This window comes from Stegodyphus dumicola, chromosome 12, assembly GCF_044657685.1.
Source record: "Stegodyphus dumicola isolate Sdum_Otavi_A_Nest chromosome 12, ASM4465768v1".
Classification (NCBI taxonomy): Eukaryota; Metazoa; Arthropoda; class Arachnida; order Araneae; family Eresidae; genus Stegodyphus; species Stegodyphus dumicola.
In genome coordinates, this window is record NC_140779.1 from 107,613,225 (window position 1) to 107,640,706 (window position 27,482).

The 27,482-nt window shown below is 34.2% G+C and overlaps 2 protein-coding genes across 3 annotated transcripts; both read right to left on the reverse strand.

Annotated features, from left to right (window-relative positions):
* Pdrg1 (Pdrg1 prefoldin-like subunit) lies at positions 1–27,276 on the reverse strand. 2 transcript variants are annotated; one of them, XM_085806764.1, is made up of 4 exons: positions 27,125–27,276; positions 15,572–15,736; positions 15,373–15,485; positions 1–331 (listed from the first exon to the last, which is right to left on the reverse strand). In XM_085806764.1, exons 2-4 carry the CDS (start codon positions 15,700–15,702, stop codon positions 168–170), a joined length of 408 nt encoding a protein of 135 aa, XP_085662890.1. In that variant the 5' UTR covers positions 15,703–15,736; positions 27,125–27,276; the 3' UTR covers positions 1–167. The 2 variants fall into 2 exon arrangements, with proteins under 2 accessions (XP_085662890.1, XP_085662891.1); XM_085806765.1 differs by having other exon boundaries at positions 15,572–15,716; positions 27,125–27,270.
* Positions 25,635–27,118, reverse strand: LOC146993723 (G patch domain and ankyrin repeat-containing protein 1 homolog). Its single transcript, XM_085806763.1, has one exon. The coding sequence runs from the start codon at positions 26,892–26,894 to the stop codon at positions 25,863–25,865; it is 1,032 nt and encodes a 343-aa protein (XP_085662889.1). The 5' UTR covers positions 26,895–27,118; the 3' UTR covers positions 25,635–25,862.
* Positions 27,277–27,482: the final 206 nt, after the last annotated feature.

Below are 27,482 nucleotides of genomic sequence, written 5' to 3' on the forward strand. Positions count from 1 at the left end.
TATATCTTACATAAGAATTTATTCTGAAAGTGTGTACCAAAATTTACAAATATTTTCAACTGTCTCAGCTGCTTAACATATTTGTACAGATATTGAATGTACTATGTATATAATCATTCAAAACCAAAAAATATACAAAAGAAAAATTCAAAATAAATATTGTACATTTAAACAGGATTTAATATTCTTTTCATTGCATTAAGTTCATCTTTGCTGAGGGGTTTTAGATTGAACTTAGATGGAGGTTTGCCTTCTAAATTTCTCAAATTTTCAACCTTTGGCTTTAAATTATCCCTTAATCTATTGATTTCTTCATCAATCAAAGCCTGATCTGTAAAGAAAAAAGTGGAATTGTTACATTTTTCAGATACTAAGAAAAGAAATTGCATAATTATACAGATTTTTACTTCCCTTTCCAAACAAATATTAAATTGATGATCTTCCCTAAAGAAATAGTATTTAAACTGATTTTGAAATAAACTTTCAACAAATTATAAAAGGAAAATTGAATTTATTCATGACTTAATCATCTCCAGAAAGAGTGCTAAATTAACTGATGTATGAAAATTGTACTTAAATTTTCACTGGAGTATGACAATCAGTTTCCATATTATTACTTCATAAGACTGTATCTGTCATTAAATTTTATTTCCCCTTCCTTTTAGAATAAAACAATATATGTAGTGTGTGATTTGCAAAATAATTTCACTTTTTCTTTTGGGGGCGGGACAATTTTCTTATAATATATGAATATTTTACTGAAGAATATATTGACCATTTTCGTCCAGTAATTTTTTAAAGACCATAATAAAGGTCCGATGATAGCTTAATAAAATTTAATTTTAATAAAAAAAAAAAAAAAAAAAAAACACTTTAAAGTTCTGGAATTTTCTACAGGAATTCTTGGACAGACGTTCACAGTATCACAGAGTTCGATTAGTAGTTATACTTTAAATTAATAAGAACGTTAAACAGGATGCAATGCAAAGTGCATCTAAAGAGAAAGCTAACTCGGATATATCTCAGTTCGCACAGAACCAACAACTTGCAACAATCATATCTAAGCAACTCAAAGTAGATGCTCTCTCTCTCTGGCCTTACGTAGTTTTCAATTGGCTGACGAGATATTTCTAGTACTTTCTGCTTCTCAATGACGTCGCTTTCTTGCATGTCCTTTAGAAGTTTTCCTACCTCTTCCTGTTCAGCAATTGGCAGACGTCTTGGATGTTACTTACTCGTCAGGTAATCACCAGTATCGATTCTATGCTGTGTCAAACTGGTTCCACCCACGTCAGAAGACGAGTGAAAGAAGACATCTTGAGATTCTTGAATGACACGTTTGGTAACGCTCTTCATCGTACAATTGTGCATTCTGCAATAACTCTGATGTAATGCTCTCTGAAGACATGGATTCCAGAGGGTTACTGTTGCATTTAATGCTGGTCATTGGAGTACATGCTGCAACCACTTCACCTTTCCTGACGATTTTCAGTTTATAACTGACGTTAGCATCTCTCGCCGAAATAACTGTCCTTGATAAGCCAACGAGAGTCGAGGCTACTAGTACTCTTCACAGGGTGTACAGTTTTTGAGATATTTCATTACACCATACTGGAAATTTATCTTTTTGGCTATAGATCCAGGAAGTAGAAATTCTGTTCTTGCCGATATTGTGATATCTTGAACTATGATTTCATGGAGAGATCTAATTCCTTCATCACTAATTCTGAATAATGTTGTGTCCATTTTTAAAGTCCAAGGAAAAATTGTATTTACTTTGAAAGTCCAATCCGAGTATGTAATGGTCTGTTATCTTTGCCACACACACCATGTGATGGTAGGAATAACTTCCAGAGGTGAAGTTAATGTTTTTGCCGAACACAATCTATGAGTAATGCAGTACAGTACCCAGATCAGTTTACCTTCCAGTTGTTGAGCCAAATCTTTTCGGATGATGGTAATATTGGCTCATGTACTGATGGTTATATTGCAGGGAGCTTCATTGATATGTACCATGATGAAGAGTCCATAACTGCTGCCACTCATTACAAAAATCTGAAGCATTTTGAAATGGGGCTTCTCATTATCCTTCCAATTCCTCTCTGCGATATGACCATTAATTTATTTCTTGTGTCATTGCTGGGAAATGGCCTTTTTTCCGTGCCGTGGAGTGTTCTGCAGTTCCTCTGTATGTGGCCTTCAACACTGCAGTTCCAACACTTTAGAATTGGTTTCTTTTCACTTCTATTCCATCTCAAGACACTGACTTGTCTGGTCAAATTATCTGTTTTATTTTCCGTGGCTTGGGGTCTTCTGCAATTCCTTCCTACATGACTACTGCATTTCCAACACTTTAGAGTCAGTTTCTTCTCACTCCTTTCTCATATCAAAACATTGATTTGTCTGGTTAGATCATCCAAATAAGCCATTACTTGATCCACTGGCTCGTGGACTAGAGCAGCTCTGATTGGTTTTCTTGCTGGGCTGCCTCGAATTTCATGGCGTACACTACAGCGCTTTTTAAATTGATATCCACCATTCATAAAGCTTTCTATATTTCAGGAGCTGGAATGCCATCGATGAAGTACCGCAGGGACAGTATTTCCTTGTTCCTCTTGGTTTCTCTGAAAAGGTGAGGTTAGGCAGCCTTTAACGTCCGTTGTGAGATCCTGGAGTGCTTCCATGGGCTTCTGTTGACGGGATTTTACTTGAAGCCTGCTGTAGTCTTTTAAGCATTTCTTCCCGAAGCACATCTCTAATGCCATGGACAGTGCTTTGAAATCTAGCCTTCTAATGAATTCTTAACCAGCTTTCATCTCTACTTTAACAGAGTTGATGGTGCGTTCCGTCTTTTCTTGGAATGCAGCAAAGGCAGTCATTAATTTCTTCTCCATTGCTCTTGTCACAGGCATTCAACCCCGCTGCTGAACCCAAAAAGTGTTGTATGCGTACAGGTTCATAATAAATTGAATACACACAGGTCCGATGATAGGTTAATAAAATTTATTTTTATCAAAAGAAACACTTCAAAGTTCTGGAACTTTACACAGAAATTCTTGGACAGATATTCACAGTATCAAAGAGTAAGTAGTTACACTTCAAACTGCTAAGAATGTTAAACACAACGGAATGCAAAGCGCATCTTTGGAGAAAGTTAACTCGGATATATCTTAGTTCACATGGAACTAACAACTTGCAACAACAATAACTAAGCAACTGAAGTAGATGGTCTCTGTGTAGCCTTATATAGTTTCCAACTGGCTGGAGATATTTCTTGTACTTTCTGCTTCTCGAAATAACTGGAAAGCAATATGAGAGTTAAGGTTGCAGCTAATATAGTGTTCAGTTACAATATTTATTACGGTAGTACAGGGACCAGACCAAAATGTCGCCTAATTTAGCGACTTTTGGCGATTTCTCACTTAAAAAGTTGTCAGCTTGGTGATATCTCACCAAATTACCGAGATAACCATTTACTTAATGTTAAATGGACTTGCTCGTGCATTCTTACTTTTCTGGTGTAGCTTCTTAAGATTTGTGGAAGAGGATGTGCAGTGAATTGCAGTACTATTTATAAGCTTAGAAATTCTTTGTTTTAGTTCTGGATAGTGACTGGGCAAAATGTTTTGCACTGCGATTCTTACAGGGAAAGCATGATCTAGCATGATGCAATATGCAAGATATCAAAATATGAAGAAAAATTCATTACCAAATTAAACTTAATTGGAATGGTCTTTTAAATTCTTAAGTCTAATTACGTTACTATTTTATGTGATATTTTAGAGGTAAGCAGTTGTAGTACGTTGATAGACTTTAGCAGAGAGCTGAGTAAAGGACATTAAACCAATTCACTATTTAGTCATGGCTGAGAAAAAAATGTTGCACAGATCGGACTGGAGTGAAAATCACAACTGGCTTGATGTTTAAAATAATATTTTTATTCTGAACAGGAAAATTTATTCAGAAAATACATTTTTGCTTAAACTGGTAGAACATTAGGGATGCTAAACATGCTCCACCATTTCTATACACACAGTTTACATTTTATGTAACAGAAAGAGAAGCTTAGCGAAGAGACATGACTTTCTCAGGCAGATGAGTGATCTGCAATAACTGCAGTAGTACTTATTGTTGGCTTAATGCTTTGTGCTTTTTTTTTTTTTTTTTCCTCATGCAAATTTGATCAGAAGCCACTTGGCAGTAAATTGACATAGTTGCTGCTGATGTGGTAAAGATTGAAAAATCTCGCACGGCATTATTTAAAGCTTGGAAAGTCTTTGTTTTAACCCTGAGCAGTGAAGTTTTTCCCAGTGCAGAGAAACTGCAGGGAAAGAGTGATATAAAATGGTGTAATATGTATTTTTGAAGAGGGAATGTGTTTAATTAAAATTATGTATTTAAAGGTCTATTGCCAATGCATTTTAGTTTAATAATTTTGTTTCATATTTTATGTTTTACAATAGTCCACAGAATGTCATATGTGTGGGTATATCAATGGGAAAATGTCCACAAGTTCAAAAGTGAATGAACAAAACAGGATGAATAGTTATTTGAAGTACTATTTATAATCTTAATAATTCTTTGTTTTACTTCTGGATAGCGTTTGGGCAAAAGATTTCACATTGTTACTGCAGGGAAAGTATGATGTAACATGGTGCAATATGGAGTCTTGAAGAAAGGATGTGTGCAGTTAGAATTAAGAATTTAAAGGATTGTTCCAATCACGTTTAATTTTGTAATAAATTTTTCTTCATATTTTAATATCTTACATATAGTGTATGTATATATGTATATATATACAACTGTTTATAAAGACTATCAATATTTTTCATACACTAAAATATATAATATATGAGTGTAAGAAAAGTATTAAGTTTATCAATTTATCATATTGAAAATAATTTAATTTCCTATCTTTTGACTTAAAAATATAATATAAAGTATCACATAAAGTTAATAAAATGTCAGAATTTTGGTCTCAGATTGGAAGTTCATTAACATCAAAATGGCTCTTGTACAAATAAAAAATATGTAAAATAAAAATCACATCCTCACAATTTGAAAATAAAGACCATTACTGATCTTTTGCTTTATCAATCATCATTTTTACATGGAAAGAAGAGTAAACATGAATATTATAAAAGGTAGTTATTGTTTCCAGAGAGAAGTCTTTAGTTAAAAAAAAAAAAAAAAAAAAAAAAACTTTATTGTGCATAAATCAATCACAATCATTTGCACCAACAAAAAAATAATAAAGAAAGATTTAAATCTTTACAAAAGGGGGAGGGGTGTTTGCCAGTTTTTATCGAGGTGGTGGTGATGGTGGTAGTAGATATATGGCGCAAAGCTCTAGAGGCCATATGCGCCAAACGCAGGATTTATTTTTCAACATAAAAACTATAGCTTTTAGATAAAGAAAAAAAAAAGTTTAAAGACAACAGCACATGTTTAAAATCGAGGCAAGTAAAAAGATAATGAAATGGTGGGATGAAAATGCTGATTATGATCAGATAATGAGATATGCAGTACAGATATAAAATCCTAAAACATGTGATTCATTAAAATTTTAACATAAAATCTCAGGACAAAATTCAAATTAAATAATAGAAACCTGTTTCCTTCAGGTAGTGAAACGAATTGTTATTGACCTCTCTTCCGATTAAACGGTCGAGAGGCAGGTCGCAGCTATTAAAATACTTCTCACGAAGACTATTAAAATATGGACACTCAATTAAAATATGATCGACTGAGAGGCAAACATTACAAGTTGCACAAACAGGCTCGTTCTCAGCTTTCAGAAGGTAGTTATGTGTCACTCTAGTGTGACCAATTCTAAGGCGAGTCAAAAGAACTTCCTCCCTGCGATTGCTAGTAGTATCCCAATGCTCTATTTTAGGCTTCACCATTCTCAACTTGTTATGAAGTTGAATGCCCCAAAGTTGCTGCCATTTCTTTCTGATCTTCTCTTTGATGACACAACGGATATCTCTAAAAGGGATGAGGCGGCCGGACATTTCAACAGCAGATTTCGCTGCGATGTCCACCAGCTTATTGCCCTTTATTCCTGTATGTCCGGGGACCCAGCAGTACAGAATTTCATATCCACAACTTGTCAATTTAATATTCAACTTGAGAACATCCACTATCACAGGATTCTCAGTGCTGGAAAAGGATTCTAAAGCTTTTAATGCACTGTAGGAGTCCGTATATACAATGAATTTTCCATGGTGCAGCGTTGAGATGTACAAAAGCGCATAATATATGGCAGTCAGTTCGGAGGTTAAGACAGAGGAAGCGTCATGTAAACGTCTGCCTTCCATGTGGTCACAAATTATAAATGACATCCCAACATGGCAAGCTGACTTTGATCCATCCGTATATATGGAAACATAACTCCTGTAACTATGCTTGTGCTCAGCAAAAATTTGTCTGTAGATGTTCTCATTAGTAGTAGTTTTGACATAACTGTGGAAAATATCAAGAAACTGGATTTGTGCATTTTCCCAAGGTGAAATTTCAAAATGCTGTACTGCTTGTGGGGACATATCAGACAGGAAGAATTCTTCAATGAGGGGATGAACTCTGACAGGAAAAGAATGCACACAGGATGGATGTGCCTCAAATAAAAGGTCGCAGCTATTATCAAGTAAACACAATTTATACGGATGGTCAGGTTGAGATAAAATACTAAAACACTGTAAAAGAGACAACTCCTCATGTCTCAAACGGAGTGATGGTTCGTAACAGTCAACATAAAGGCTCCAGAACAAATCCGCAGAGCCTGATGATGAACACTTTTAACAACACTGAAGACCGAACGGATCCATAAACAGCTGAGCCATAGTCTAGTCTAGAGCGAACAAGAGCTCTGTAAATGTGAAGCATGAAGCAACGCTCTGCACCCCAGGAGGTGTTCGCCTGAACTTTTAAAATATTAAAAATTTTTGTACACTTTTTTCTCAAATTTATGACATGACATGAGGAAGGAAAGTCAATTTTCGGTCGAACATCATCTGAGCCATAGTCTAGTCTAGAGCGAACAAGAGCTCTGTAAATGTGAAGCATGAAGCAACGCTCTGCACCCCAGGAGGTGTTCGCCTGAACTTTTAAAATATTAAAAATTTTTGTACACTTTTTTCTCAAATTTATGACATGACATGAGGAAGGAAAGTCAATTTTCGGTCGAACATCACCCCTAAAAATTTTACTTCAGGTGCAACTGGAATCATAGACCCACTGATGTATAATTCAGACTCAGGATGGAGACCTCGCTTCCTACAAAAATGCACGCACACAGTCTTTTGTTTCGAAAACATAAATCCTTGTCCTTTTGCCCATTCCTGGATCCTGTTCAAAGCGATCTGGAGCTGCCTCTCTACATGTCTCATATCGGCACCTCGACTCCTAATTTGTAGATCATCAACATATAAAGATCCTGAAATGGTGGGAGGAAGTTGTTTTAATACAGAATTTATTTTTAGGCTGAACAGAGTTACACTAAGCACACAGCCTTGAGGCACACCCTCTTCCTTTTCAAAAACATCTGACAAAACAGAGCCAATCCTTACTTGAAAAGTCCTAATATTCAAGAAATTCTGAATGAAAATTGGTAGCCACTCTCGTGAAGATCCCGAAGTATATCGTATCTCCATGCCTTATCGTAAGCTTTCTCAAATGTCAAAGAAAATTGAGACAAGGTGATTTCTTCTTACAAAAGTTTTTGAATGGATGTCTTTGAAAAGAGCATGTTATCAACGGTCGTTCTCCCCTTTCAAAAACCGCTTTGATAAGGCGATATAATATTATTCTTTTCCAAGAAATAGACCAGGTGGCTGTTTACCATTTTTTCAAACAGCTTGCATACGCAACTCGTAAGAGCAATTGGCTGATAGTTGGAGGGATTCCTTGGATCTTTCCCTAGCTTAGCAATAGGAATTACAACAGCTCTCCTCCATGCACTTGGAAAAGTATGCTCCTCCCACACTCTATTGTAAAGAGTGATAAGGGCATTCAGTGACTTATAGGACAGATGCTTTAGCATTACATAATTTATACCATCAAAACCCGGAGAAGGCCTATGTATTTGCAACAAAGCTCTCTTTAATTCCAGCATAGTAAATGCTCTATTGTAAGGCTCAGATTTGGAAGAGTTGAATGCGATGGGATTCATTTCAGAGTGCTGCTTGATAGAGAGAAATGCAGGTGAATAGTTTCTGCTGGAAGAAATGGCAGCAAATGTCTCATCAATAGTATTCACAATTTCTTCTATGGAGCTAATCACTCGGCCATCTTTTTAAAAAAAGGAAAGTGAGTGGTTTTTATATATTCTGCATGCTTTTCGAACTCTTTCCCAAACCCGCTTACTAGGAGTAGAGGATGTTATTGACGACACATATGAAATCCAGGAATCCCTCTGGCTCTGCCTTCTTACTTTTCGTGCATTTGCCTTGGCTCTTTTAAATGCTATGAGGTTTTGCAGAGTAGGATATCTACAGAAAATTCCCCATGCTTTTTTTCTGTTTTTTTCAGTGCTTCATGACAGTCGTGATTCCACTTTGGTTTCGAATATTTTAGTATTTTTCCTGATGTTCTAGGAATCAAAAGCATAGCTGCCTGAATAATAGAATTAGCAACAGCGTCATCAATATGCACATCTTTTACCATTTCATCTGTGAGCTCTGCAACGGAAGAGAAGAGTTCCCAGTCTGCCCTATCAAGTATGAATCGAGGGGATCTTGACATGGGGTTTGCTCCTCTTTGTGCAAGAGATACTACAATGGGATAGTGATCGCTGTTGTAAAGATCATTTCCCACACTAAAAGTGCAAAAAGGCAACAGAGATGGTGAACAGATGGCAAGGTCGAGAGCATGAAATGTCCTTGAAGGCTCATGGAAGTAAGTATCCTGCCCATTATTTAAGAGACAAAGGCTATGATCGTCAATCATTCGCTCAATTTGTCTTTCTCAGGAATTTGTGTCTTTACTTCCCCAGAGTGGACTATGGACGTTAAAATCCCCTATTATTATAAAGGGCTTAGACAGCTGCTGTATGAGATCACTTAAATGCTGTTGATCAACGTGCTTATTTGGAAGCAGGCAAGTAAAGAGAAATAACGGAAACCACAATATGAAAATATACCTGTATAGCGACAACTTAGAGGGATGTTGTCAAAGGAAGTGTATCTGATGGATAGTGAAGTGAGGTGAGCAGACCTACACCTCCACTGGCACATTCACATGCAAGATTGTCTTTTCTTACAAACGAAAACCTCCGAAGTTTTGCTTCTTGTTCCAGTTTCAAGTTTGTTTCCTGTAATGCCGAGCACACAGGGTGATGAACATTGACTACACTTTTGATGTCAAGAAAATTTCGGTGGAATCCACCATAGTTCCACGAGATTAGGATGGCCATTATGATTTATGTCTGTTTTTTCTGTGCTGCTTTTTTTTTTTTCCGTGGAAGTAGATGCTCGGGAACATCTAGCCCCTCTTCTACTTCCATACTATCTGAATCTAAAGATTCAGATATCATATCTTCAAATGAATTATTACTATTGCTTCTATTCTTGGTTACTATTTTTGGAGGCTCATTTTTGGGTTTGCTCTGGATTGCTATTTCTTTTCTTTGTACGACATGAGTCGGAGTTTCCTTTTTCTGGCTAGCAGGCTGCTGGGTTTTTTTGGGGGGAGTCTGTGTATTTATCAAAGTTTGAGTGGCAACGGTCTGTGTTGCTTTAACGGCACTAGCATATGATCTATTTAGTTGAAGCTGCATGCTCTGAACCAGCATTCTGGCTTCTGCATTGGAGATGTTTCTAGTGACTTTTGCCATCTGTACTTCCTTTTCTGTTTTCCATTTTGGACAGGAACAAGAAAATTCTGGATGATCGCCCTTGCAATTTACACACAATGCTGCAGCAATGCAATTATCACTATCGTGACCAACGGACGCGCATCGAGCACACGTCAGGTTGCCACAACAGGATGTTTTAGAGTGACCAAACCACTGGCACTGGAAACATAGCATTGGGTTGGGAATATACGGTCTTACGGGACAGTTCAGATACCCAGCCTTTATATTCTTTGGTAGATCAGGCGATTTGAAGGTCAGGATCACGTGTTTTGTGTCGATAAACTGACCTTCCTTACGCATCTTGATCCACTTAGCAGCACAAACCTTTTGGTCAGCTAACTCGGAAACGAACTTTTCTTCTGAAACGAGCATAAGGTCAATTTCCGAGATCACGCCTTTACAGAAGTTGAGTGTTTTGTGTGCTGACACAGTTATAGGTACTTGTCCAAGTTTGGTTTGACGCAAAAGTGAAGCAGACTGGGTGGCCAAAACAGTATCAATAAGCAGGTCTCCAGAACGGAGGTGCTTAATGTTTTTTTGGCTCACCTATGCATGAGTGAATCTATTTGCTTACTAGAAAAGGAGACATCTTTTGCACTTCACAGGAGGACTAGAGACAACAAGGAAGTGTGGATTTTCAGTAGTTTCCTTGGCATTTGCATCGGTACGGATTTTCTTGGTAATGGATTTGTCAATAATTTCTATTTCTTGGTTAGTTTCGTTTGAGTCAGGTTTTTTAAGATGAAAAGTGAAGCCATGTTTGAAAGAGAAAAGATTCGGGTCCGATGGCCCCGCCCACCACGGAGCCCAACAAGGGAACACAGATTCCTGTGTTAGAGCTAGCTGGACCTATATGCAAACTGAAGCCTCACAGTCAGCTTTCCCGAAAGCAGGTACTCCTGAGAGTTTATCCCCAAGCCACTGACACAAGGATTAGTGACCAGCCGATTGACACCCGTGAGGATGTTTTTATCGAGGCAAAAGGCTGAACTTCGAAAATATCCTATATGAATACCATTTAACAGAAGATAAATAAAAATACATTACGATTCTTGATGAAGAGTGAGTTTGCTTACAACAATCAATCATACTTCAAAATCTACCACTGCATTCCTTGAATAAACGAAGACTACTATAGGTACTGTATGTTTCTGGAAAATCCACTTCACATTTATTGTGCTTTGGTCTGCTGGAAAACATCTCGTTCAGAGTACAAACCTACCACTATAAATTGACTCAGGAAAGCATTTAAAGAGGAACAGAAAACAATGGTCTGAAAAATTTATAAAAGACCTTTCCACTGTAGAAAGCATGATGGAGAACTGCCAGTTTATAAAAAGCTCATCAGATAAAATATTTAAATCTTAAATATCTGTATTTTAAGTATTAATTAAATAGTTCTAAACATGTGTTAACACCTTTTGCTTATGAAAGGTTTTCCTTGTACACAGATCAGCAGAATAAAGACAGAATTTGCCTTATTCTTGATCTTAAGATCATTAGCGTCAAACACATCTAGTTGTTAGTGAAGAAAACCAGAGAAATACTTGACAACCACAACATTTATTAGATTAGTTTAGATATTAGAATATGACTTTAAAATCAGATTTATAGTTTGCTTCTATCTCAAATTTATAAAAATTTGAGATTGCAACTTACTGTTGTCTATATCCTGAATTACCTATGTCACAGTTACTCCGGCAAAATCGTACTTTTCAAAACAGATATCTACAGTGTGTAAGTTTAAGAATCTTGCTAAATGCTATAATAAACTCATCAGCTATGGGGATTCACAATTTGTCTACATATTTCGCAGTTGCTGACAAAGTATTAAAAGCTGGAGAAAGGAAGTTCTTCCGTCAAGCAAAAAAAAAACTGAATCTTCTCAGCCCATATGTAAAATGATACTCCTTAAACCACTTTGCATGGTACCACGAAAAGTCTTCTAACAACATATTCACAATGAACTTTTCAGCCGCACTAACAAAAACTCTGAACTGCCATCAGGGTTCTTGAAGTCATCAACAATACACTTATTGATGCTAATCAAATCTATACTGGCAGTAAGAGAAAGTAAAATGTCTTCATTGCTAGTGAAGTTCTCATTAAAACTAATAATGGCACTATCAAGTTAAAAAGCGGATATGAAGATTATTTTTATTCCAAATTATGAATAATAAATGAACATTAAACCAGCAATACACCTTCAATGTGACAAAATGTTTTTGATATTATTGCATAATCAGAGTTTTATTCAACATCTGAGCAACTGGAAAAATGAAAAATATAACACAGAAGCAAAAATCAGAAACAAACTAGAAAATATTCCAATTAGAACGATATTCATTTTCAGCGGGTTTCATGCCACAAAGAACACAGGAACAAAGATATCACTAATAAACTGGTAAAAGATGGTGTGGCAGAGTTTTTAATTCAATCTTGTTCACTTACTTAATGAGACATTTTCCCTATAAAGAAAATTTTAATCAAATCACCCAGTGCTTTACTCACATATGCAAATGATAGATAATCCAATAAAAGTCAGAAATGGAACCTTTAAGAATCAAACCATGGATTTCACTGATAGGTGAGAAAATGACATAGAAATCAAACTTCTGATGAATCAGTGCGATTTTGGAACTGACAGAAGGATGAAATAGAAGCACAACAAGGTTGTTAAATGTTACTTTTAACAGCAGAATATCTTCTTTGATGGCAAGATGAAAAATTTTTAAACATTGTAATTTCCAAAGCTGATAAGGGTGCACAGATTACTATTATAGACAAACACATATACATTAATGGAGTCACAAAACTGATAAATGAAGGCCAACACTGCTTGATCTCCAAGATCCTTCAACTTCTGACCACACAAAAATTAAAACAGTTGTTAAATTTTCTCAAATGCCCCCAACTCAGTTTTAAAAAAGTCATTACACATATTGCTAACTGTGCTAGGTTTTATGCTCTCCCCAGAGTCCATAAAATTGGAATTTCTTTTTGGCCTATAATTTCCAACTTAAGAAAGGCATCATATCTTTTGGCCAAAAATTTTCTCCTTTACTTTCAAACAACATTTACACTGTAAAAAAATTCTTTTTAAGTCATCAATAAATTTAAAGATATTTCTCTCCTGAGATCCATTATGGTTTCTTTTGATGTTTATTAATATTCCAGTCAAAGATTAACATTAAAATGTCTTGAAACTAGGCTTTGAGAATTCCATTTCATATATACTGAATTTACATATATACTGAGTTAATTTCTCTTACTAAATCCTCTATGAACCAAACCCACTTTGTTTTCCAAACTAATCCTGCCAGTCCTGTACATGCTGACATTTACATTTTAAAATAAAATTATTTGAGAAACTTTTTTTTTTTTTGTCTCTGCATTCGCTGGATAGATGATACTTTTTGACATAATAAAGAAGATTTATCCCAGATTTTATATGTTATAAATTCAACTGGTTCAGTCATCCAGTTCACTTTTGAAACTGAATCTGACAATACTTTTCCTTTCCTTGACATTCTTGCAATTTGCAATGAATCTGATTTCAGTGCTTCTGTTAACCGTAAAGTCTTTTCTGTTTGTTTGCCTCCCCAAGCTAAATCATGCCAAATAACTAAGCAAAAAATGGCTTCTTTTTACTATTATGTATTTTGCATTCTCAGAGTTTTCCTCAGAACCTTTGCCTGCGAATGAACTCAATTATTTGAGATCAGTTGCCACCGACTGAGGATTTTCTCTCATGGTCATTGATAAAGCCTTTAAAAAATTTTCATCTTACAGTCAAAGAATACATTCCGCTATTAGAAATTAACAACCTTATGCTTCCATTTCATCCCTCTGTCATTACAAAATTGCATGAATTCTCAAGAAGTTCAATTTTCAAGTCATTTTCTCGCCTATCAATGAAGATTCCATTGCTGACTTTAATTTTTAGATATTTTTTCGTATTCACCTCAGTGTGATTTAAAATATCTCAGCCAAACTAAAAGAACACTAAAGTTTCACGCCAAAGAATATGAATTTTTTGTGCTAAAAGGTGAAATTAGCAAGTCTTCGATAGTTAATCATAGTTCAAAATTTAATCATAATTTCGACTTTGGGTTTAAAAAAATTATCCAAAAAGCTTCTTCCATTGATGAATTGGGTTTTCTTGAAGCTTTTCACCTTCATAAAGATTTATCTTGTTTAGTTAATGGCTTAATTTCAATTCAGTCCATCCTAATGGTTTAAAATTCTATTAATTTTTCAGTTTTTGTTACTATTTCTGCCAACAGGGTTGGTTTACTTCTTTTGGGTATAAATACAACTATGGCTTTTGCCCTCAAAATCGCTAGCGTCTTGACTGAAAACTACGCCAAACATAAAGTTGCTGCTTTCCTAATTTTAATGACAGTTATGTTGCTATATGGTAGACAGAAATATATTTGTTTATGTAAGTTTTTTCTTTCTGCAGGAGGGGAGAAACTTTAAAATATAGAGAAGGAATGGTAAATTAAATAACTTTAAATTAGGTATATAAACTGGCAACAAAAAGAGTAAATATAGTTTTAATTTTTGACTGCCAAAAATGTGCATAGTTTAACTAAACTATATACTACAGTCAAAAGTCATTAATCCGGACTCGTCGGGACTTCAGTGATTCCGGATTATAGATCATCAGTTTAAATCTGGTAAGATGGCATGCAAAAATTATAAAATTAAAGATATGAAACTGTAATTTATGAAATAACGAATAATTATGATCTAAAGGGTATCAAAATTTGAAAAAAAAAAAAAAAAAAAAAAGCTTAATATTTATTTGTTTACTTTATTAAATATTTCTTTCAATGTAAGTTGTTTAAGTTGCTTCGTTTTTTGTGTTAATACATTCTCTTTAATTCTATAAACAGACATAATTTCTTGTTCAGTTACAAAGTTTCGCTGTTCAAGACCCGTAATTGCTGTGCCGAGAATACCGACTAACTTGTCAATCGAAATTTCCAATTCATTGCGCACCGCAGCGTTAAAGATAAACAAAGGATATGCCTTTATCCATTTTTTGCAGCAATTCCACTTTTTGTTTAATGGACTTCGAAACATACTTTCGCTTTGTAGATCCTTTACATATTAGTAAATATATATCAGAAATTCTATTTGACATAATCGAAAGTTCAAGTTTACTTTTATAAAATTGCTCTAACAGTATGCAAAAAATAATAAGCCGAATCCAATTCGAAGATTAAGGAACAACGTAATCTGCAACATTAACTGAATTAGATAATTTTAGCTTAGCTTATACCGTCCGTTATACATTAAACGGGCATTCGTATATGTGTTTTGTGCACGTGCACACACATATTCGCAGCCGTAAAGGTCTTACGCGCATGCGTCGGGTTGACGCATGCGCAGAAAGTTTGTAGCTTTGCGGTCCAGATTATAGATCATTCCGGATTATGGGTGTGCGAATTTACAACTTTTGACTGTATATTAAAAATTCCCTGTCAATTTACAGCAATATCATACTTTACCTTTCTGAACAATGTCAAAAGCCTTTTCTTTTGGACATTTTATAAACATGTTTCCAAACAAGACCCATGTCTTTGAAACAGGGATATCTTTCTTTAAATCAGCCTGAAGAGCCCTGTAGAAAAAAAATTATTAAAAATAAACTTTTAACAACACAATATAGTAAATTGTTTAATTTTAAATAATATAGCAAAATTCTACCTTTTAGCTTCTCTAAGTGAATTACTTTTCCTGCTATATTCAACTATGCATTCTCTGTCACTAATAATATCTTGTGCAGCTTCCTCTATTTTAGCAAAATAGTCTAAACAGTATTTTGCTTCTGTAGCCATTCACCTTCTGAAGCCTGTGAGATGAATACAGTAACTACAAGGAATATTCAAAATATCAGAAATAAATTCTTAAAATTAAATATACTGAAAAATAAGACAAATTAGCTTCATCAATATGTACTTTTTAGTGCACATATAAGTATGAAAAAATATTATATTATTAAATTTAATATTTTCTAATTTACTGCATTCATTTATTCAAAATTACAGTATTTGAAGTTGTTTAAATATTTGGTTTCCTGTTGGATGAGATAACTTACATATAAACCTTTCTTGCAACTAAGGTGACACCCGAGATCCATCTTTGTATTAGGCAAGAGGGCCGGTCATGTCCACTGACAACTCTTATAAGAGATTTAAACAAATCACTACAACTCAGCTTACTACGCAGCAGGTGCCTAAATCCTTTTTAATGGTCTAATCCAGCAGGTGCCTAATCCTTTTAGACTTTTTAATGAACTCTTACAATTTCCCTGGGGTTGAACTGGGAACTAGGCACTCACCACTCCACGGGTCTCAGAGACCAACCCAAGGAGAGGGCTCACTGCAAACACCATTATACACTTGGAAGTCTGACTGGTCTCTGATAATGCCCCTGCCTGTCACCAGGGAACAATACCCTGAATATGTGTCATGATAAGATACCAAATCGGTGTATACACCCAGGGGTATGTACGAGATTTTAAAAAAGCATTTTACAAATATGAATCCATTTTTCAAAATGAGATAAGATGGCATTCTAAAAGCTCAAAAATATTTGATGGACAACAAGATATTTGAAGTAGTACAATTAAATTTTTGTAATATTTTCCCCCTTTATAAACAAAGTTTAGAATTTTTCTTAAGAATAATGATTTAAGGAAGCTTGTTTTAATAAATTTAAAATAATTTTTCACCAATTACATGAATAATATACAATTATAAATCATTTTTAATGAAACATACTTGAATTTTCCAATTATTTATGCTTGTCTGCAAATGATGAAGAAATTAGAACTTTTGATTTTTTTAAATTAAAAATCTTCAAATTTCTTTGTATATTTTATGCATAAGAATAAGCAAGAAAACTTTACGTATTAACCCTTTGAGGGGCGGTACATAAAATAATTTAAATTGCGGTAAAATTTTGCATGAACTAATGGACCCTAAGGACACAAAATTGAGAGTTAAAAAAAATCTAGAGCCAAATCCTAAATTTTGAGAGCCGGTATATATTTTATACCAGTGCCCCTTTAAAACATTTTTTTTTCCAGGTAGCAGCTATTGTTTCTTAAATTAATTTTGCGTACTTTTCATGTACATCTGTAGAGATGGGTGCTTGAATATAGTTATGTATGTCTAAAGACAAAAACTTTTAAAATTTCGGTAGAAATTCAAAATTTAAAAAATAAAATTTATATTTTTATGCACTTTGATGATGCAACCCGGCTGAACATACTTATGTAAAATATGCGTAACAAGTTTTTGAACTTGATTTAAATTCGATATTACTATTTTATAAAAAAATTAGTAAATATGACACTGCATGTGTAAATCGTATCATGCTGCAACTGAATTAGTATAATATTACAAGGATATATAACAGCCAAAAAATAAAAAAATAAAAATAAAAAAATGAAACACTAGGACTCAGATGATAAAGTATGTTGCATTTTTGAAGTCATATTTTATGCTCTAGTAATGTGTAAAAAAACCATGATTCATGCTATGATACCAAGAATCCCCCACCAAATGCATTTTAGATTATCGAGAACCGTAAGGACTCCTTTTTTTATATTTTGTAAATATAGATTGTAATATGTCTTTTTGTTCAGGAAGAAAGACCGTTAAACAACTTTATTATTTTATACACTTCAAAGCTCTTATTTCGATTTTCAACCCCTTTGGCCTCCTAGGGGCCCCTTTTCAACTTTTGGATAAATTCTAGTTTGCATCTAAAACGAGCCTTAAAAAATATTTTCCCTAATTTCACAAACTGTGAAATTTATTTCAAAAACGACCTATTTGTAACCTTAAACCTAAATTTCTCTTCCGTTCCATAGTCTTTCACCTGAAATTTAAAAAGACGATAAGAATAAAAGCATGCTTTCAAATCAGCAGTTTTTGTGATTACACTAAGAGATGGTCCATAAGTGCACTTCCAGTATTTTTAAGTGAGCTTTCTCTTTGTGTAATCTTATCACACCACACAAAGGGAAGAAGGTGTGACTCCCAAATGATAAATCAGTTGTTAATCACCTGCTTTCATTTTCGTTGGATTCTAGGATTTTGGAAAACACGAAGCAAAGCGTGTCGTTTGGGTGCTAACATGCCACATTTAACGCCTGCAATTGTGTAAAATTTTGACCCCAGATGGCAATTTTGAAATCGATCAGTCTTTCTCTTGGGAAAGGGTGAAGTGCTGAAGTTACAATTTTAGATATATAGAGATGAATGAAACTCGCACAGAGTAAAAAAAAGAATAAAAAGAAACAAATATACTTGTATTCAGTCCTAGTGCAGGGTCAGTAAACTTCTCATCCCTTCATGAACATAATACTGAATCCTAAACAGCTTGTAAGTTAATCATAAACAAATTATTACATCATAAACTATTATAATGTAGAGAAATGCTATTATCTCACATAGTAGAGAAAGAGAAGCCTGGTGCTGCCATCTATTGGCAAGGTACCCTCAGTAGAGGCGCCGGTATATATTATATACCGGTATTATAAACATATACATAATCTTTAATTATCAGTTTTGATTGAAATGCAGTAAATATAAAAGGTTCAGCATGTGTACATTATATACCGGTATTAAAAACATATAAATAATCTTCTTTAATTATCAGTTTTGATTGAAATGCAGTAAATATAAAAGGTTCAGCATGTGTACGTCATATATTTACAGATTTTGAATTTTTTCTTTCCCTCCAATAGAAGTTATCAATCTTCAAACATGATACCTTGAAACAAGGTATATTAATTTCATAACTGCAAAATATTGAGCATTCATAGGGTGGTGCTTCCATTTAGAATCAAAAGGAAACACTAGAAACTTACGATTATAGCATTTGGTGTAGAGAAATTAGCATTTTTTCCAAGGTTAAAAAATTGACAAACAACTGGTGCCCTTCAAAGGGTTAATGCTTAGTAGTTACATATTACCTTAGTAGAAGCTGTAACATTTTCAAAATGTGCCAAACTTTGCCAACCATGTGCACAACAAATTCTTTCAGTTAAATAACTGTGCCATTTTTGTATGCATTCTTTTTTGTTTTCTCCCACGTTCCAATGGTTTTTATTAACAAATCGTGATATGTTTTGCGTTAACCTTAGCTTTAAAATATGAGCTTGTAGAATGTGCCAGTACTGGGAGAAATTGCAGTAAAATGTCTGTAGGAATACAGAATTTTTGTGCCACTTTTCTAACTGAACAACGTGGAAATGCATTTCCTAGATAGCTGCTGTTGCCAAGGTTTGCAAAAATCCAAGTCTCCACAATTTTCTGTAGATTTTTTTAAAATCTTCAGAAAGTCTTTTTATGGTGCAAAAAATTACAGAAAGATTTGAAGAACAATTCAGTGTTTTGCATTTTTTAATGTATCATATAATTCTTATTTATTAATTCAAATTTGTATTTTAATTTGTTAAAGTTTTTTTTAATATGTTGATATCGTTTATCAATATTTATCGTAAATAAATATTGATAGTTTGGAAATCATTCTAAAAAAAGGGTGCAAAATCCACCAACTAGCATCCAATAAGTAACTTTTACCTTTTCATCTGTAAAAAATCGTCAGATTGCGTTAATATGCACATACCAATATTTCTAACTGTAGTATCAAAACATAATCATAACATACCAAATGACTTCATTTTATGGGTTCTTAAAACTTGACTACTTTTATAAAGAAATGTAATAATATTGATAAAACATCTATTGCCAACTAACATATTACATTCTTAAACACCTAATTTATTTCAATTTGATTGCATCTACTGAATCACTGGCATACCTTTGCATATCAAAACAAGAAGGAGAAATGAATAAAACGAAGAGAGGTTTAAAAATTTTTCAAAAAATTGGACATTATTCTTTTACTATTGTCCTTATATATGGTCAAATCATTCAATATATTAAGTACTGGTATATATTAATTCTATATATAGAATATCCATTACTATATTCTTCAAGAATACAGAAAAGCTATCTCAACATTTAACATTAATTATAATTTAAGATAATAAAAGAGAAAATGCATAATATGTAGAATTTTCCTGTTTAAACTATAGTTTGTTTTTCTCAGAAAGAAGCGATGAAAAAGAACAGCACATCTGAAACTAATGTGTTTATTGGATTGTGGTTTACATAACTGGAAAAAAGAACTAAAAAACGTTTTTTTACCAGGAAGAGAGGCAAGAAGCAGACTTTACTCCTTTAGATTTCTTTCAGTGATGACTTAATACTTTTAAATTTCTTTCCCTTTCTACAATGACTTAGCTCCTTTAAATTTCATTCCATGGAATGCATTAGACTTGATGCCTTTAGATTTCTCCTGTGGGATTCAAATGTTTGTGGCTGATGTTAAAAATTTGCATTTCCAAATTATGGAGGCGATAGAAATGGTCACGCACATGATACATTCGTGCATGTAGAATGTTTTGATTTTCCCATCTTATCAAGTTAAAATCACAAGGTGTCCAATAGGATCAAATATTTTGTGTGTTACAGCAAGAATTGTTCTCTTCGTTATTATACCCATTTCAAAATCTTCTAGACAATTCAGATTCAAAGTTATATTATCTTTCTGAGAGTTCCATAACAGACCCAATACAGGTGAAATAGTTTCCTGTTTCAAGTTATCTCCGTTATGTAACCAACCTCGAAGATTAAACTTTCCTTCATTCATTATTTCTCGAGATTTTTCGATGAACTGGATCATCTCAGATTCTTTGTCAAAACTGGCAACAACGTTATCTATGTAGAAGCTACGCAAGAGTTTAGCTATCATCTCCGTATCATATGAAGAATTTTTCATGTACTTTTGTAGATGGAATTCTATAACAGCTGCCAAAAGGAAAGGACTACTCTTAACCCCAAATACTACCCTAGTATGACGAAATACTTTCGTTTTCCTTTCTTCCACATCATTCCACCATAAAAACCGAAGCCAGTCTCTATCTTGAGGCCTTACACTGATCTGTAAGAAAGCCTTCTCAATGTCTGCTATAGCAGCAAACTTGCCTTCCCGAAATCTCAACAAAATAGATGGAATTAGTTCTATCAAATTTGGTCCACACTCCAAACACTGATTTAGAGAAGGAGACGATTGTTTCCTCGCAGACGCATCAAACATCGGTCGAATTGGTGTTGAGCTATTTTCTTTGATCACCGGTCTATGCGGTAAATAATGTCCATAGTCAACCCCGCAATATTTTCTTTAACTTCTTCGATCACTCCTAAGTTACACCAGTCATTAAAAACTGCATTGTATGAAGAAAATAAATTTTGAGATAGAAGTTTCTGGGTGGTAGATTGTAGACGTTTCAAAGCTAAATCCTTGTGGGTAGAGAGTGGTACATGATTCTCCGCCCACGGAAGTGTGACTTCATAACGCCCCTCTTCGTTTAGAGATACAGAATTTTCGAACTGCAATTTTGCTTGCAAATCCCTTTCCTCTTTAGCCTTCTTTGTAACTGGATCTGTTATTCCGATAATATCAAGCCTCCACAGTTCTGACAGCGTGGCATCAGAAATATGTAAAGATAACGAAAGCGTGGAAAAGGAATTTTCTATTTCATAATTGTGTCAGTGTTCGCTTTCCCCATGACTGTCCACCCAAGTCTTGTGCTTACAGCAACTAATCTTCCCCAAGGAAGAACTTCGATTTTACCTGTAAATAAATTTGCAGCAACATCTGCCCCTAACAACAAATGAATCTCTTGGGGGTTCTCCTGGAATAATCTGCAATTTCCATTTTCAAAAACATCACTGACGTAAATTCCTCTTCTTCTAAGTTCCCTAATCCAGTGTATATATTTGATTTTAGGGACCGAAGAACATATTTTTCTTTCATCTAATACATTGATTTCGTAATTATACCGTTTATCTACGCTACCCAATTTTATTCTATAACGTTTATGTTTTTCCGAAACTTCTATGCCACCAAAAAGTCCGAAGGTTACAATTAAGAAGCTTAGGTGTGCATCAGGTTTTTCTATTTACAATAAAATTAATGTAAAATTCCTTACCTGCTGCATCTTCAGTGTTCACGACACCAGGCTTCTAATAATCACGTTTTCAGTAAGAGTTTCTATTACTGCTAACAAGCCATCTTGACTTTTAATTATTTATTGAAATAAAAAGCTAATATACACTATTTACAAGGTAGGTGATAATTATTTTAAGACAGTACATTTTTTAGTTCTGAGTCTTTACGCTCCTCAGAGCGGTTCCAATCTCGACTGGTTCTCGGAACTCAATTACAGAAAAAGTAAAGGAAGAGATGCCCGCCATCTAGTGGCAAGAATGTGACAGAATGAATATTGTTTAAACATAGCGCAAACTAGAAATAACAGTCACACATATGTGTACTAAAACTTTCTGAGTAATGCTTTCCAACTTTGTTATCTACAATACAATTCAACTATATATACATACACCGATTTCAGATATACGTGTTGTTCTTTTTCATTACTTCTTCCTCTTTGCACCCTGTATTTTACTTTTCATATCATGCTATTGAAATGAAATATATATTTCCATATATATTGATTTATATGCCACATACACATATATATATGGAAGAGAAACATGCTGGTGCAAAATTATGCATAAAAACTAGCATAAATTTTATATAAACTTCTGATCAATGTTGATATTTTGGTTTAGCATACAAGGGCTATTTGCATAACAGACAGGAGAATTTGCATAAGGGAAAAGAAATTAGCTCACATCCATGTTACACATGGGAAAAGCCATAAAAATGGCCATGCAGCCAGCCCATTCACTAGGATTTGATTCCTAGTCAAATTACCAGACTTCAGCAACTTTATCACTCACCTGTTGGTAGGCCTGTCAATTTTGAGGAGACTAACATGGCTTTCTTTTTCAAGTGCAATTAAATTTTGTGTCAACACCAAAGCAAGCAAATATAGCAAAGCAAAGTGTATATATATATATATATATACTTTTGGTGGGACAATTTGCAATTAAAAAGGAAGACGCTCAACTACATATTATAGCAGTCCTACATACACAATTTCAATGTTCTAAGGATAATTGTTTTTGAGTTATGCGAGATACATATGAAGGCAACGAAAAAATCTCATCTGAATCCATTTTAAATCAGTTTTATAACTTCCATTTCTGTATGTAAGAACAGAATAAAGAGTCCTTACATACAGATGTCAAGCAAAAACATCATTAAATTGCATTTGATAGTGGTCAAAATGGATATTTCTGCTGAAATATGGTACCCGGAATTTTTCGCGATTACGATACTTCCTTTACTTTGTACAAGGAAGTAAATAAACTGTCCATTTCACATTTAAACATTAAATTCATTGTCATCAGAACGCATTTAAGAATTAAGCATGAACCTCGAATTTCCAGGAAGAAAACACTTGCATGAGAAACATTTATTTAACAATCTGGAATGAATAAGAGGACCATACAAGATCGGACTTTTTTCAATACACAAATGTTTCCACCACCGTTGATCACTCTATTTTCAAATTCTCTTGATGGTGTGGCATGTTTACATGGTCACATCATGGTATTTCCACCAAACTGGCAAATGTTTCTGTCTTCGATTCCCCGCGTTTGTGTAAAACTGTATATAATTTTTTGCAAAGATGTGCTACAAATGAAGAAAAAGTTAACTTATTAGCATATCTGTCTGCATATTAATTAATTTTGACAGGGATCACAGAATTAAATGCTACTTTCATTTTTAACGAACCCAAAGTGATTATCTTTCAGTTTTATAATAATAAAATGACAAGTTTAAAATGAGTAACTATTAAGCCTTTCCTCTAAAAATTTTTAAAAAGTACATTACAATATTACGTGGAAGACAAAAAATATATTTTATTTAAAACATTTTGATATCTGGAATATGAAATAAAAGTAGTGAATACTCTATCAAGGGCATTGAAAGAAGTATACAAATTTTCACGCTTATACCACTTAGTTATAAGGATATTGAGTTTTAAAAATGTGTTACATTTTTACGATATTTTGAAATTTTAAACATACCTCAAGGTATTTTACAATCTTTAGAATCTTATAAAACAAATTCATAATCAAAATCACTGTTGCAATTTATCAAAAATAACAAAGATGTAATTTTTTCAATATTGCTATTGCTCATCCAACAATATTTCTTTTATGCGGAAGTGTACCCAATTTTCGATTGGCGTGGAACTGTCGTGTATGGAAATGCTGCCAAAGAGCTGTCAAGGATGCTCTGGATGTACACAAAAAACACCCTCTCTGGAGACCAAAGCTTAGAAGCCCTGCATCAGTCATAGTGTAGGGGTGCACCACAGACATGAGCACAATATCCCACAGCTTCACGACCTGAAGGATACCCTGTGGCTGCGATAGGATCCAGATTTTGTCCTTCAGTTCATCAACAAAGTATTTGAGATGTGTTTTTAGTGGACTAAACATACGGAAATCACACAGGGTCATACCCGGTTGGATGCTCAAGCTACTCCCACTTGGCCAAGGTCACACTATGTGTGGACGAACGTTATCATGGAGCAGATTAACTCCCACCATGAGCAGCAGAGACTTTGCTCTTGATGGATTTGTGTAAGTTACAGAGCGTCTCACAGTATACGTCACTATTGATGTTTATCCATGCTAAAAAAAATTCGATGAGTATCAGACCTCAGACAACAAAAACAACAGTGAGCAATTACCTTAACTGCTAAGGGCACAGCTTTGAATTTTTTTAGTGGGAGGTGACAACGGATGCTTCCACTGTATGCTGTCCCACTTTGTCACTAGCACTAACTCTCGTCAAACAGGGTCTTCATGGTATCGGAACAGGTTTTGCAGTGCTAGCCCCATATGCAGCTCCTTTTGCAGTTAGCTGAGCTTCTTGGAAACCCACTGCAAGCACACCTTCTGGTAACCTAAACTGTCATGCACAACTGTTCCAATGCTAGCCCTCACCACTACTGCCAAAATTTGCATTGTGACGCACCGATCATTTCTCACCAGGTCATTCACCTTATCAAAGAGTTTGGACGTATTACCATGTTTGCCTGGCCTGGTCTTCAGCAATCACTCAAACACTCCTGTCCTTCATGAAAACGGACACTCCCCTTTTTCACTGACTTGTCAGACCAATTTTCCCCAGCATATGGCAACGAATATCAGCTGATTTAATCCCTTCTACTGTCAAAAAACTGACACCTTGCTCTTCCTGAGCCATGGAATTCTGTGATATGAATGCTACGATCTCCTCGCACACACTGCTTCATCAATTGGATGGAGCACACAACTGCCCGTTTCTCACCTGCGGACTGCGCATGCGTATGGCCATGCCAGACACTAAATTTGCATTCTTAAATGTCCCAATAGGTTATCTCGAAGCAGCATATTCAAATTTCAACTGGTTTGGTTGTTACATAATGTATCTTTTCATTTGAACACCCCTCATACAGAATTAGTTTCCTTTCACAATTTGCTCACTTTCAACTCATTTGCATATTCTGTACATAAAAAATTGTAGATTATGTTTTTGTATTCAGCAACACAAAGTACTATAATCATATTAGATGGAATTTTAATTGGAAATTAATAACAATTTTACAGTTATCTTTAATTTTTGAACATAAGAAAACTACAATACTGATTTCAGTCAAGTTAAAAACTACAATACTTATTTCAGTCAAAAAAGATAATACATTAAATTTGTTAATGCCAAGCACTTTTGATTTTATGATTAAATTTATTGGTATGAATATTTTAATCATCATACAAAATACAAGACTGCAACACATAAACTTTTCAAATAAAACAACTAGAAAAAGACACATATAATATTTATCATTAACTTCTGAAAATTTTCAAATATGATTGTCAAATATCAATATAATAAATTCTTTATGATCGACACAACGAATTTCTGAACTTTTTCTTACACGCCAAAATGCTTATCACAAAAACTGTCTCCTAAAATCTATTTCTTTCCGTCGCTCCTTCCTTATTAATTTCTCTCTTTGCCATTTTTTCAAAGTTCTTTCTCTTACTTTTCTTTCTACCTGCACACCATGCCTATTAACTGAGTTTTTATCATATGGACCGAAATGAGTAATTTTAGGTACAAGTTTTTTTCTTCCAATACAAGACCTATCATCCTTAATAACAGTTTTGATTGGAAATTTTCTACCTTCTGCATTTACACCAAGACCCTTGTTCATGTCCCATCCACTTCTCAACATCATCTGAAAACCTTTATTGCTTTCTGGAATATGATAAAATGTAGAATCATTTTTCTTCTCAATACTGAATAAATGAGATATACTTCTATTGTGTAAAACAGTGGATTCTTTATAAAAAATCTTACAGTCATTACAATAGTTTTCACTTTCTTCAGTTTCCAGAACACGAGATTCCACTTCTTCTTTAATAATACCAATTTTCAAAAGCTTTGCAACAGCTAAATTGCCTTTTCTTTCGGCAATGTCCAACGCAGTTAACCCTTCAGTATTTTTTATATTCAAATCCGCACCCGTCTTCAGCAGATATTCAACAATATTGTAATGTCCTTCACAGGCAGCACACATTAACGGAGTCCAACCATACATATCAGACTGATTTACAGAACAGCCACCAGAAATACATTCTTGTACTTCCTTTAGCTTACCATCTTGGGCATGACGGAAAATTGCATTTGCTTTAAAATTATTCTGTTTCGATATCTGTATGGAAGTTCTTTTTTTGCTATGGTTAGGTAATGCATTCTTTTCATTGGATTTTATTACAGATTTCTTGTTTTGAAGACACGTAGTCGATGTAGACGGCAAGGAAACGATATTATCGTAAAATTCTTTTGCTTCCTTTCCATCGGGAACACCCGAGATAACAGATTTTGTCCTTTGTTCGACGACCTTCTCCGCTTCTGCAGGAGTTACAAAAATAATCATTTTGTCAGGAAAATAAGACTGTCGTGTTTGAAACCCTTCCATCCCTTCTAATCAAGATTAAGTTAAAAACTCTGCATTCAAAAGAAAATTCAAATCGTTTTGCAAAGCATTAGCATTTTGTAAATAATTATTCAGCGATATATACAACAAATAATTGAGATTCAGTATTCATGAAATTTAGCTTCAAAATTTAAATTCACTCTATTCGACATCATTATATAAAAAATATAAAGAAAGTCTTAAATGACCTTTTTTAATAAAATTCGTTTTACCTTCTTATAAAAAGAAAACTTATTAAACGTCCAATAATGGAGAAGCAAGGTCTCGCAACCAAGCAGCTTTTCGCTTTTGGAAAATACTTGTAATAATAAACGCATAACGTATTGCCAAACCGAGTTAAATTAATTCTAAGTGTCGAAATCACTTTATCAAACCATAAAATTATTCACTAGCAAAAAATTCTTTTTATTGTGCACCGTATTGACCGCTCATATGAAAACTTATCGAAAAAAAATAATTAATATGAATTCCCCTAATTCCCATTTGACCTTCAGTTATATTATATTGCAATCACAAATGACTCTGAATAGGAAATAAACATTTTCTAATAAATACTTTAAGAATTTCGGC